This window comes from Diabrotica virgifera, chromosome 8 (genome assembly GCF_917563875.1).
Source record: "Diabrotica virgifera virgifera chromosome 8, PGI_DIABVI_V3a".
Classification (NCBI taxonomy): domain Eukaryota; kingdom Metazoa; phylum Arthropoda; class Insecta; order Coleoptera; family Chrysomelidae; genus Diabrotica; species Diabrotica virgifera.
Genome location: NC_065450.1, coordinates 46,121,649 through 46,136,250, shown reverse-complemented (window position 1 = coordinate 46,136,250; position 14,602 = coordinate 46,121,649). Strand labels below are relative to the sequence as shown.

The 14,602-nt window shown below is 36.5% G+C and overlaps 2 protein-coding genes across 2 annotated transcripts in view; both read left to right on the top strand.

Annotated features, from left to right (window-relative positions):
* The window catches only part of LOC126889941 (ATP-dependent translocase ABCB1-like), a 341,038-nt gene that overhangs the window by 132,499 nt on the left and 193,937 nt on the right, over window positions 1-14,602 (top strand). The window lies entirely within an intron of this gene.
* Window positions 1-14,602, top strand: part of LOC126890148 (ATP-dependent translocase ABCB1-like) — a 124,605-nt gene that overhangs the window by 103,423 nt on the left and 6,580 nt on the right. The window contains exon 17 of the mRNA XM_050658998.1: window positions 6,196-6,342. Coding sequence (XP_050514955.1) covers window positions 6,196-6,342 — 147 coding nt within the window. The remainder of the gene's footprint in view (window positions 1-6,195; window positions 6,343-14,602) is intronic.

Here is a 14,602-nt window from a genome sequence, read left to right as displayed (position 1 = left end):
ATGAACCATGCTAAAGGCATTCCTGGGTGCTTAAGGTTATGGTACTAGTTTACACAATTTCATTGGTTATAAACAAATATGGTGAGGGATTCCCTCATAGCGCGTGCAATGGCGGGTTAATCAAATCAACAGAAAGGATTTAAACAACTTTTCATCGTTTAAAAAAAAAGGTAACACTTATTTGAATTATGTTTATTACTAGGAGACTGAGCTGCAAGCAGTTCGTAGTGAGTTTGAGTTTGATACACTTCGCTGATTTTAAAAAACACAGATATTGTAATATTTATGTCTAATCAATTTTCTTGTATCAGACCAATAATGACCTACGCGGCAGAAACACGACCTGATACAGAAAGGACAAAAATAATGCTAGAAACAGTAGAGATGAAAACATTGCGAAAAATCGATGGTATTGTCCTTTTCATGAGCATTTTTCAGTGCGTAACAAATGATAGGAAAAAGGGTAAGTCCGTGATAATACACATTTATGACATTTATTCTAACATGACATTTTAGTTAAATCTGACAGTTGTCACATTTTATTTTTACTTTGGAATAAAAACAAATCAAATGTGTTTCTTGCATTTATAAAATGGTATTTTCTTTGATTTGTATAGTCTTATAAATTATACAGATTATATTTGTAATATTATTATCTAATTAAAAAAAATTATTTTTCTTATTATGGTTATCTAGCGACAACTAGAATAACTAGAATAAATGTTATAAATGTCTGTAATCACGGACGTGCCTTTTTTTCTGTCACATACAATTTAATGCGTTAGAAATAAATCGAAAAACTGTGACGCACTGAAAGATGATCATGAGAAAAAGAATAAGACGATGTGGGATAGAGCTAGAAGTGCAGATATACGAAGGAGATGCAAGGTGGACAACATTAATAACTGGGTGAAAAGCAGAAGAGTAGAATGGAACGACCACATAAGCCGAATGACAACAAATAGAGTAGTAAGGACGGCGAGAGACAGTTCCCCAATAGGAAGACGATCAGTGGGAAGACCACGGAAAAGATGGAATGACAACTTATTGGAGGCACATTGAAAAACAGACGTAACAAACAGAGTAACGTCTATATAAAAAGAAGAAGAAGAAGAAGAATTTTCTTGTGAAGAGATGAAAAAAATTGCCACTGAAATCTCCGTTACTTTCAGTTAGATTCAATCAGCTAATTTCCGTCCAAAATGAGGTACTGAAAATAATGTCGGATATATATCTTCAATCCAGAGCGACCAATACGAAACTTTTTGTCTTTTATATCGCCAGACAAATATCCGTCTTTGAGGCAAGTAGCTCTGCAGTTCACAGCATTTTTTGATCAACATGTTGCGTCAGTCTGCATTTCCCCAAATTAAGGTAGTAAAATCAAAGTATTGTAATCAGCTAACTGATGCTTGCATTTTTGGTCCTCGGTAATTACGTACAATCATAATATGAAAAACTTGTGGATGATACGCAGTGCCATGCATCAACATCCAAATAAAATTAAAATGAAAAACATGATTTTAATTACGACTCTCTGTAGTTACAACTTTTATCATATAGAAATGTGCAATAAAGTGTCATTTTCAAAATTGTTTTTTTTACTATCAGTCGATCGTTGGAAGCTTGAAGTTTATGTGGTAGATCCCACGCAGTATAAGTCTGAGCACCACTGTTATATGTGGCTCTAGCAGCACATTTTCTGTCGCACTTCTTCAGTGTTTTGAGGACGTTTCGGAGATTTTCTGAAGACAAAAATACGATGCATCTATTTTTGACCACGAATTCATATCCTACACGCAAATATGCATGAAGAATATCAGTCACGCACTATTCTTTCAATTCAATAATAAATACTTTCATTCACTTGACCGTGAATTAGTGCACTTAACGTAAACCAAGCACATGAATCACCATAACAAATGCACCTTGGTTTATACCTAACAGAGAAATCAGAGACGATCTTCAAGTAGCCACAGTAAAGGAGACAGTGAGTGAATACAGCAGCCGCTATTTGGTAAAATTAGAAAACCACCCTAATAATCTTGCACTAAACCTGCTGGATAATAGTGAGCAGACTCGGAGACTGAGGAGGCACAAACCACTGGAGCTACCACATAGGTTCTAAGCAGCAATGAAGTGAAGTGTCGTGCAGTGCAGTGCAGTGAACTACTTACCCTTTCAGGGCACAGTTCAATAATTTAAGAGGCTAGTGGAGTTTTTGTTATCATTGGATAACAAATCCAAATTTATACTTACACCCCTTTGAACAAACAACTAACATGCTTATAATTTTTTTGTTTATTGATTGCATGTAGTGAATAACTTATAATAAAAAAAAAAGAAAGCACATGAATCTAATAACTTCAGAGGGCTGCTGCTTTAGAATAATAGTTTTTTAGACCCAGGTTCCATGGACTGTTAATCTACGCACTGAGAAATATCATTGACCAAACTTTTGTTAAATTTGACCGGGGAGTGTTGCGGGGTCCTTTTTTTACATTATTATAATACAAACATAAATCTTTCTTTTAAAACGTACAAATAAATATTTGCAACACGAAAACGCAGCAGCCGCATAATACTCTGGTTAAATCGGAGAGTGCAGGAAGAGTCTATACCGGTTTCGGACGTTTTCTCCTCCTCATCAGTAGTCCCATATCCTCTTCTCTCCGATATCCCCAGGTGTCATGCTTTGGGTCTTTCCGAATTGCAAAAACGAAATGCCGCGGATGAACTAGAGCCATCTACCGAAAAACAAAATAAGTTATCAATCGAAGTATCACAGAAAACGACAATAAATATCGTTCCCATACCATCAGATCGACAACAGGTGGAATACTTTCTTTGGTTACAAACTCCCAACATTTTCAAAAATTATAAATCATACAGGATGCCGAGGTAATTAAGATAAGGGAATTTTAAATAATTCACGTCCCATCTGCTCAGCGTGGTAAAAGTTCCAACAAGAAAGATTCCTTAGTACTCAACAAAAGAGTAAATGAATTAAAAATGTATAAACATTTTCAATTTCTTTGCAAAACGAAAATGCAGCAGCTGCATAATACTCTGGTTAAACTCGTCGGCATCCTGTATGATTTATAATTTTTGAAAATCTCGGGAGGTTGTAACCAAAGAAAGTTTTCCACCTGTTCTCAATCTAATTGTATGGGAACGATATTTATTGTTGTTTTCTGTGCTACTTCGATTGATAACTTATTTTGTTTTTCGGTAGATCATCCGCGGAATTTCGTTCTTTGCACTTCGGAAAGGTCCAAAGCATGGTACCTGGGGAAATCCGAGAGAAGAGGATATGGGACTACTGATGAGGAGAAAAAAATCTCCGAAACCGGTATAAACTCTTCCTGTACTCTCCGATTTAACCAAAGTATTATGCAGCTGCTTTAGTTCGTTTTGCTCGTGTCCTTTTTCATCTATAATGGCACCTAGATATGTAAAGTGATTTACTCTTTTAAATTTATATTCTTTTCCATCGAACGCTGTAAACTTTAGCATATCTACAGGTTCTCTTTCTGTGTTGCCTAGCACCATATACTTCGTCTTTTCTTCATTTATTTCTAGGCCGAATTTTTTTGCCTCTCTGACTAATCTTCTCATGATTTTCTTTAATTCGGTATTAGTTTTTGCTAGCAGTGTAAGGTCGTCGGCGTAGGCCATGCATTGATGTTCGTTACGGTAGATCGTTTTTCTACAACCACTATTCAAAGTGCACTTTTCTGCACGGTTTTATGTTAGCAAACTTGATATTTTCTCACAGTATAAGATATTTGACATTAGTGTGCAGAAAAGTGACGTTTCTGTGCCGCAAAGTGACGTTTCTGTGCCGCAAAGTTCTTTTCTGCACAGTTGACTACCTCATTCTGAGTAACGTTATATTCTGTTTACATCCGTAGACTACCGCATTCTGAGTAACGTTATATTCTGTTTACATCCGTGGTTAAACTTTAGACAAATATATAACCTATAAGACAAATATTATATTTAATAGCATAGAAACTAAATTATGGATGTTACAACTGTTTTATTTTACAATTTTATTCTTATTAAACATTTTATAATTATCAAATAACCAATAAGGATTTAGCAACCTGTGCAAGAGACGTCGAATGAAGTAGGTTTTGTGTAAATCCGTGACTGCGGATACAAATATAATATGTAATAATTGTTTAAATTTAAACAAATTAAGGCAGTGCATTAATTTTTTAACTGATTTCTGTGCAATTTATTTAGGTGTAAGGAATTTAAATTGATTAGTAGGTATTTATTAAATACAGTTTAAAATTTATCACATAGGTACCTATTATAATTAATCGTCGTTTGGAAATTGTGATTTTTATTTTTAGGAAAAACTGTGCTTGTAGAAAAAGTATAGTGTGAAACACGTGCAGAAAGGTAATTTCGCACTCGTTTGAATTGCGGCACTCGCTTGCGCTCGTACCGCAACTTTTCAAACTCGTGAGAAATTAGTACCTTTCTGCACTTGTTGCACAATATACTATTCTTGTATTTCTATTCTGCTGTTCCTTACAATTGTTTCCAAAACTAGGTTAAATAAGACAGTTGATAGAGGGTCACCTTGTCTAAGTCCTTTTTTGACTATAAACTCTTCCGATTTGTGACGAACTAAAGCACAGGATAGCTAAAGGTAACCGAAAGGCAGTTTAAAAAAATTATTAAAGTCAAATTACGTATCAAGAAAGACGAAAATTAGAATATACCAAACTGTAATAAGAGCAACAGTCACCTACGGATGTGAAACATGGGTACTAAACAAAACAGAAGAAGAAATGATAGAGAGATGGGAACGCAAGGTACTGAGGACTCTTTTCGGGGGAAAAATACGGCCGATGGTTGGCAAAGAAGACTAATCAAGAATTAATGCTACTTTACAAGGAATCAACTATAACAAGATACACAAAGGCACAAAGAATCAGGTGTGCAGGTCATGTCGAGAGGATGGATAGGTCAAGAATGCCAAAGAAGATACTATTAAGAAAACCAGTTGGGACAAGGAGACGAGATAGGTCAAGAAAAAGATGGCACGAAAAGTTTCAAGAAGATATAGGATCGATGGAAATTACAGACTGGAAAGAGAAAGCGAAAAACAGGATACAGTGGAGAAACATAGTGCAGCAGTTTTTACATAGACATTAAATCAAATTATATAATAAATATAAGACATTAGTATATATTGTCATTTGTATTATGTAAAATTTTTATTGTTAAGTTGTAAAGCCCTAGGCCTCCAAGGCCTGTAGAGCATGTTAAATAAATAAATAAATTATGCAGCTGCTGCATTTTCGTGTTGCAAAGAAATTGAAAATGGTTATACACTTTTAATTCATTTACTCTTTTGTTGAATACTAAGGAATCTTTCTTGTTGTAACTGTTACCACGCTGAGCAGATGGGACGTGAATTATTTAAAATTCCCTCATCTTAATTTCCTCGGCATCCTGTATGATTTATAATTTTTGAAAATCTCGGGAGGTTGTAACCAAAGAAAGTATTCCACCTGTTGTCAATCTGATGGTATGGGAACGATATTTATTGTCGTTTTCTGTGCTACTTCGATTGATAACTTATTTTTCCACCTACCTCTACCGAAAGTATACTTTTCCGGACCTGATTGTAGGGAGCAAAGTTGCACTTTTCCTCCCTAGGGAGGAAAATATTTTTCCTCACTAGGGAGGAAAAGTAAAAGTGACGTCATGGTATTTCATTCATGAAATATAACTTATTGACGCCCTGTACAATATCTATTTTCTATTACGTAAGTATCTATACATTTTAACGTTTATTTATAAAACACCCTGTATTTTGCAGAATGGTAAAAAACAGTAAATTGTTATTTTGATTTAACAATGTTTACATTAATAATTTGACTTATATTTGACAGTTGACAGTTCTAGTGTACCTACTTGTTAGTTTTAGTTCCAATAAATTTTGTTGGTTAGTTACATAAATAAATTAAGTAAAAATGAAAAAATGACTTGTTATTTGAGGAAGGTGGAAAAACCATATGTATAACATGGGAGTAAAGTGCCTGTTCCTCCCTCGAATGATTACTGCCCTCCGCTACATGGCGTGCAGTAAACTTCATTCTCGGGAGGAAAAGTAACACTTTCCTCCCTTGTTATACAAATAGCTATTGTTAAATAATTCTTTGTTTATAGGGATATGATACCAAACTTGGAGAGAAAGCTGTTCAATTGTCTGGTGGACAGAAACAAAGAATTGCAATCGCTAGAGCATTAGTAAGAAATCCAAAAGTTTTACTTCTTGATGAAGCTACATCTGCACTGGACACTGAAAGTGAAAAGGTAATGGCTTTTTGTTTTGCTACTATAATTTGTTTAAAAAATAATGGTATATCAAACTAAATAGAAAGTTACATTAGATACGTAAAATAATCTATACTAGAACACGGCTTGCACATTTTCCCGGGGTAATTTTTTAAAATTGTTATTCTCTTATTATTATTATTCTCTATAATCACAGATTTAGCCATAAGGCTTTTACTCCCTCTAAGAGGAAAATTCACTCATCCCAAATACATACGATATCAAAAGGATTGAGGTGGTTTTTCGAAATGACTCCAGTAGTAGAGTTATTTTCTATAATTATTTCTTCTTATTTTACCAAAATTTTTTCTACCAAACTGGATATGTATGAATGCGGAATAACAAACCCTTAAAATCTCCAAAAATATATATGGTGCCCTAATCAAATTAAATAAGTTGAGGATATTTTCCTTGAAACCGAAAGTAACAAAAATATGGCATTAGATGCGTTATATCATTGTATTTACATGCAAAGTTTCATCAATGGTGTCTTTGTCAATAGTTTCAAAGAAATTTACTTGGTTCCATACTTTATCGCAACTCTGTATAGTTTCTTCTTCTTTTGGCATCATAGCTCTGGATCGGTTTTTGTATGTCTGGCTATGTCCTTCCATTCAGATATCTCTTACTTATGCGCTTACTTACTTACTTTCCGTGTCCGGAACACCAACAACTTCAAATTCTGTATTTCCAATGGTTGACCACATAGATGGCCCTGTCATTTGCTATAATTAGGTCTTCTTCTGTGCAGGTCTCTCCCATCTCTGTGCATGATAGTAGATGCCGGCTGGTCTGAACCGCGCCACAGTCGCAGGTACGTCCTTCTGGTATCCCCATTTTTTCAGGTTACTAGCACAACGTGAAACGCCGGTTCTTAATCTGTTTAGCGCTTTCCAAGTCGGAAAATGTGTCGCGGTAGCTGACGCTTGCCATAGGTGTATTCGGCGCGTCTCTGGCGCTTCGGAGATGGATCTTGATGTTTTCAGGAAGCTTTTCCGAGATCTTAGTCTTCTTGGCTGAGTTTGGTGGTCATATAAGGGGTGTCTTCGGTCCGTCTCCTGCTTTTTTCGATCTACCTCTGACGTGATAGGTGGTGGAGCAATTCCAGCTATGGGGTATACCTCTTCGATAGGTCTCGGTTTCAGGCAACCCGATATTATACAAACCGTTTCATGTAGAGCCACGTCGACGTTCTTTGCGTGAGCAGAGTTTGCCCATACTGGTGCTCCAAACTCCGTGGCCGAAAAACATAATGCCAAGGCAGAAGTGCGGAGAGAGTGTGGTTGTGCTCCCCATTTTGTATTAGTTAGCTTGCGGATGATATTATTTCTGGCACTTAATTTCTTCTTGACATCTTGACAGTGGTATCGGTAAGACAGAGTTCTATCCAGACGTACGCCAAGGTATTTTGGCGTCTCGTTGTGTTCCAGCATCTGACCACGCCCACCTCCAGCGGCCTTCGGGCATGCTTGTTTCTCAGGTGGAAAGCACATACCTGGGTTTTTGTGGGATTGGGTTTCAGATGGTTTTTATCGTAGTATAGAGCTAAATCTCCCAGGGCATCTGTCAGTTTCACTTCGACTTCATTGAAGATTCTTCCCTGAGCTGCCACAGCTGTATCATCCGCAAATAAGTTGCCTTGTTTGTTGGTGTATGGGTTGGTCGTTGGTGTATATGTTGTATAGTATCGGCGCGAGGACACTTCCCTGTGGTAGCCCATTTTTTTGGTCCCTCCACTGACTGTTCTTGGACTGGAACGTTACGTAGAAGCGTCTATTCTGGAGGAGACATTTCACTAACTTTGTTAGTCGGAAATCCTTTGTAGTTTTATAGAGTTTTGCGAGTAGCTGTTGATGGTTAACTGTGTCATAGGCGGCTGTTAGGTCTATGAACGCTACTCCTGTTATTTTCTTCCGTTCAAAAGCATCTTCAATATGTTGGGTGAGATTAAGAATTTGACTGCAGCAGCACTTTCCGGGTCTGAAGCCTGCTTGTTCTGGAATAATTTTAGTCTCCACATATTCTGTGATCCGGTTCAGTATAATTCTTTCAAAGGCTTTGAAAAGGTGACACAAGAGAGACACAGGTCTAAAACTCTTTGTATCCGCAGGATCCTTCCCTGGTTTTAAGAGGGATACCACTCTAGCTTTCCTCCAGATTTTGGGGATTTGTAATGTACGGATGCAGCAATTCATCATTTTTAAGAGCCACTCTATGGTTTTTAGTCCAAAGTTCTTTATTTGTTCTGTTCGTATGTCGTCTATGCCAGCCGATTTATTATCTTTCATTTGGTGGATCGCACCTCTCATCTCCTCTAGACAAATAGAGGTACCTAGAACATCTCTTTCTTCGTCGATATTCCGTTGAGCTCTCACCTTGTTCTTTCTTGATGTCGTCTTACCGTTCATTAGAAGACGATGAGCTATCCGATCGGGTGCGACTTCTGTCATGTTGACTGCCGGAGCAGCGGGATCGTTGCCAAGATTCCGAATCAGCTTCCAGACACGTCTGCTGTTTTGTTTCATGTCCAGACTCGTGACCAGCTTGCACCAACTTTCCGTTCTGTTGGCGGATAACGCATGAAACATTTCCTCCCCAGCCTGTATTGTCGCTACCGAGAAAGGGTCTTCTTCATATAGCTGTTCGTATCTTTTAAGTAGGGGTTTAGGTTCTTCATTGAGCCCCGCTATGTACTCAGTTCGACAACCTCTAGGGATAAATTTCCGTGATACTTGCTTTACGATTTCTACAAATTTATCGTAGGAATCAGGGCAAGGTTCTAGCTGGGAAACTTCTTGATCCAATGCTTCAGTGAATTTTTCCCATTTTGCTTTAGTAAAGTTGAACCTTCTCTTGAAAGGAACGATTTCGAATCTGATTGCCGCGTTGGAAAGACAAATTATTGGTCTGTGCTGTGTCTTTGGGAGGGCGCTTCCAAAGATTTTTGTCAGCTGGTCTCCAATTCTGTCGCTGACAAATATATTGTCTGGGTTATAACCTCTGCGCCATCTTCCGCTGTTGAACGACGCAGGCTGCTTTGGATCGTGAATAAGTTTTAGGTTTATGCTTTCAGCCCATTTTTCTAGTTCTTGGCCATTGGAATCTGTTTCGTTATAACCCCACGCGACACTATGACAGTTGAAGTCACCCAGTACGAATTTGATTTGCTGTAATTGAAAGTTACTCGGTTCCTCAAAAGCAAAGTCAGCGTTTGGTGGTTTGTAGATTGACGTTACTATACACGAGTTCATCTCCACTGTGAGGATCTCGATGTCATTTTGATCTGTTAGAGATGTGGACACTATGTCGAAATCTGGTCTGACGAAGACTGCGCTACCATATTGGTCGTGTGGTCTCTCCAGTGGTCATGCCCCGAATCCTTGGTCTACGGCTTGCAGTACCTCTATGCGTTTGTTGAACTAGTAGAACATCGACACCATGTTCTCTGCACATATAAAACAATAGGTCTTCTTTATCCGCTGGTAGTCCTTCAATATTAATTGAAGTCGTCATCAAAAATGGCCTTGATAAAGACCGTTTTGATTGTGATTGCATCTGTGTTGTAGGTGCACCGGTGTTGAAAGGATTAGCCGAAATTACTCGTTTCCAGGGGACGCCCGATTGTATTCACAAGTGATCACAATCTACGTGGAGGCTCCTTTCATGTCCCCCCCCTCTTGTGCGCTTCTCCTCCATTATCTTATATTGCCGGTTTTTAGGTCATCTTCCACGTCATCCAACCATCTGGGCTTTTCTTTTTCGTCTTCCTTATCGGCTTCTATTGTTCTATATTTTCTTTGTTGTTTTTGCATATTCTTGTCACTGAATATATCCCAATCATGACAGTCTTTGACTTTTCACAAATCTTACAAATACATTTCCTGTGGCGTAGCAAACTCCGTCGGGGCCCCCCCGTAGAATAGGAAATGGGGCCCCCTTTAAAAAATTACTAAATGCGACTTATGTAACAAAAACGTATATACACACACCGGAAAAATTAGCCGAACACCTTAAACATTGGACATGTTTGATGTCTCGAATTTCCTAAACCTGTTGTCCGATTTGAGTGATTCTTTTAGTATGTTATAGCTTTATTAGTTAAGAATATCGGTGTAATAATATTGTTGCTAGACAGGTAAACTTCATTTTATACCGGGTGTTACAATCATATTGTGTTTTTTTCTTAAGTTCGGAACACCCTGTGGAATATTCTAGCATATATAAAATATTAAAATTAAAACTCGATTGTTAGGCTTTCTTAACACTTTCTTTTTTGATTTATTTGCTTGTGTTTGAAAATAAAAAAGTTATGTGCTTTAACAACTAGCCATGCTTATCAATAAATCCTCATAGTAGGGGAGGAAAGTATGCTAAATTTGCAGTTACTCGAGCGTTATGGGGACCTATTGAATTGTAAAGAGTGAGTGCTAAAAATAAAAAGAGTTAAGTTAAGTTTTCCATAAAGTGTGGGACTCTCCATTTTTTAATTTAATTTTCCATTTTCACCAATCGTTTTTTCCGATTATAGCACCATTTATCCATAATTGGAAAAATGTTGCGAATAACAGTTGCTTATTTTTACGCCAAGGATCCAAATCTGCAATAAAAATGGGGGGCTCCTATCCCTCACCCACCTCCGTGGGGGTCGTGTTTGGTGCAATTCGGTAGATTTTTGAAAAATATTGAATAGGTATTTTGCAGTTTTACGATCTGATGTTCATTTCGCGAAATATCGTAGGGTTCGTATTTAAAATTTTTAATTTACCCCCCCCCTCTCCGTGAGGTGTAACGAGCCCCCCACGGAGGTGGGGTGGGGGATTTAATTTAAAATATTAAATAGGAGCCCCCAATTTTTATTGCAGATTTGGATTCTTTACGTAAAAATAAGCAACTTTTATTAGACTAATTTTTTCGAATTGTAGATAGATAGCGCTATAGTCGGAGAAAAATGATTGTTTCAAATGGAAAATTAAATTAAAAAATGAAAATCCCCTTACTTTATGGAAAACTTAACTTAACCTTTTTCTGATTTTAGCACATACTCTTCACAATCCAATAGGTCCCCATAACGCTCAAGTAACTGCAAATTTAGTATACTCTCCTCCCCTACTATGAGGATTTATTGATGAAAAACATGGATAGCTGTTAACGCACATAACTTTTTTATTGTGTCACATAAGTAAATGAATCAAAAAAGAGAATGTTAAGAAAGCCTAAGTCTACAATCGAGTATTAATTTTAATATTTTACATATGCTAGAATATTCCACAGGGTGTTCCAAACTTTAAGAAAAAAACAGAGTATGATTGGTACACCCGGTATAAAATTTTATTTACCTGTCTAGCAACAATATTATTACAACGATATTCTTAAAAAATAAGGCTATAACATACTTAAAGAATCACTCAAATCGGACCAGTGGTTTAGGAAATTCGAGACATCAAACATGTCCCATTTTTAAGGTGTTCGGCTAATTTTGCCGGTGTGTGTATGTGTTAGTGTATTTATGCACTCTTTATAAAAACTAATATTTTTTATCTTTATTGGTATAGAATAAAATAGAACAAAAATTGAGAGCGTAGGCGCAAAATTTCGTTGTGCTTTTTAAATTCATTTTTTTCGAATCCTGAGAAAACTAAAGTATTTTTGAAAAATTTAAACGCAGAATGAAAGATTAAAAATGAACCCTGAAATCTTCTATGTTTAATTTAATAAGTTATGTATAGGGGTGAAAAAAAAAAGAATGTTTAGTATGATTTTTAATTTCAAATATCCCATTCAAAAGAAACTTTTTGTTTATTCTGAGTAACTTTAAGCCCTCGGTAATAATATAATATTTCTTTCTGCGTTTAAACTTTTCAAAAATTTTATTAGATTTCTCAGGATACAAAAAAAATGAATGCATTTAAAAAGCATTAGTCCGAAATTTTGCGCCTACACTCTTTAAATTATTACATTATTACATAGTATTATTCTATGAGATGAATAACTTTCTTTGTGCACTTCTATCAGCGAATATATCTACAATTATTTTATTAATATCTATCTGATGGGCAACTTCGTTTTCAATACTTATAAGCGCTAGAGAAGATAACCATGCTTCTGACATTGTACTAAGAAGATATGGTTTTATTAATTTAAGTTTAGAAATAAATCTCTCTGAACTAGCGGTCATAACAAGTAAAGTTGAAAACAAGGTGTACGCATGACACACTTCGGGTAAACAAGATGCAAGCACTAGTGCAATAAAAATCTATAAGAATAATTTTGGCTGCATTATAAATTGAGTTCGCTGATTCCAACTGTGCCCTTAATGATTTTCTAACAAATTGCAGTTGCTCCAAAAACTCATTACTTAAATCTGACCGGTACGCAGCAACTAATTTACTGGCTCCTGCAAAAACTTCTGAATCCGATTTGAAAAGATATCCACTTCTAAGATGTAAGACTTTAAAATCGTTGTTCACTTTGTACATACCTACTTATAAATCTAGCTTGAATTTGTTCAATGACTACATCGAGATTTCCGGAAAACACGCCTACTCTATAATATTATAATATTATATTTCTTTAGGGTTTGATATGCGTTGATTATGTAATAATTCATCAAAATATTTCTTAATTCTACCAAACCTTTTGATTTTAAAAGTGCAGGGTACGTCGCGATTAGTAGCAAAATCTTTGGATTCTTGCAAAATAACGTATCGTTTTGCCTAAAGATTTGACAAAAATTCTTTAGAGTTATCTAAAAGTACTACTATTTTGTCAAATAGATGCGAAGACATATTCAAACTGTTCCATTTTACGTTTTTAATTATTAGTTGTCATTCTCTACTCACGATCTGTGGTAGTTGATATTATTTCAGACAGTGTTTTTAAAATTTTTATGTAGTTTTGCTTTACACTAAGCAGATTTTGAACTCTGGATGCCCACCAATCACCGAAAACGTTTTTAGAGTAAAGCGATTTTGGTTGGAAGTTTTTCTGCATTCTTTGGTAAATCTAATCGAGGGAAGTTTTTGAAGATTTCCAGGCACTTCTAGGCATACGTTGCGTATGCATGCGTAAAATAATATATCAATAATAACACATTTTTACATATATTAGACGACAAGATGGGGCCCCTTATATATTGCCCCCCTCCCCCGCAAGCTTCATTCTGCGGGGCCTGTGTTACGCCCCTGAGCAATCTGAGCATACCCTCCATTCAATTCATTAACCTCGTCGTTTCTCCTGATTCTCCACGTGCCGTCTTCCTCTTGCACGCGCCACATATTTTTCTCAGTATCTTCCTCTCGAATATCCTGAGTCGAGCTTCATCTTTTTTGTCATTACCCAAGTTTCACAACCATAGGTTCTTCTTCTTCTTTAAGTACCGTGCCCAAATTTTTAGGCGTGGGTAGCTTCCATAACAATTTGCCGATATCGTTCTCGATCTTGTGCGGCATGTAACAATTGATCTGCTGATAAGCCAGTCCATTGACGAAGGTTTCGGAGCCATGAATATTTCTTTCGACCAATTCCTCTTTTTCTGTCGATCTTTCCATTGAGTATTAACTGCAGCATCCTGTATCTGCTACCTCTCATTATATCCCCCAGATATTCAAGTTTTCTCTTTTTTATCATCTTCAATAAGTCACCTTCGCTTTGACCTACTCTGTTTAAGACTTCTCTGTTTGAAATGCGTTGAACCCAAGATATTCTGAGCATTCTACGATACGACCACATCTCAAAGGCTTCTAATTTGTTCATCATGTTAACCTTCATGATCCAGGTTTCACATCCATATAGTAATACAGGATACACATAACATTTTAGGAACTTGATTCTTAGTTGTAAATTCAGCTGAGAGTTGCTCAGAATAGATCTAAGTTTCATAAATGCTCCTCTTGCAATTTCTATACGAGTTTTAATTTCTTCATCCGGATTTAGTGTCTCGTTTATCCAACATCCTAGGTATTTAAAATGGTTAACTTTTGTTATTGATTCATCACTGACAATTAGTTGCATAGGGCCGACGTCTTGTTTACTAACCACAAGTAACTTTGTCTTTGTTGCATTTATGTTAAGTCCGTTATTGGAGCATTCCCTAGTGACTCGATCAATAAGAAATTGAAGATCTTCGATATTTTCAGCCATGATCGCGGTGTCGTCTGCATATCTGATGTTGTTAATAGTTTCTCCCCCGATTCGAACTCCACATTGTCCTTCCAAGGCTTCATTAAAAATTATTTCTGAG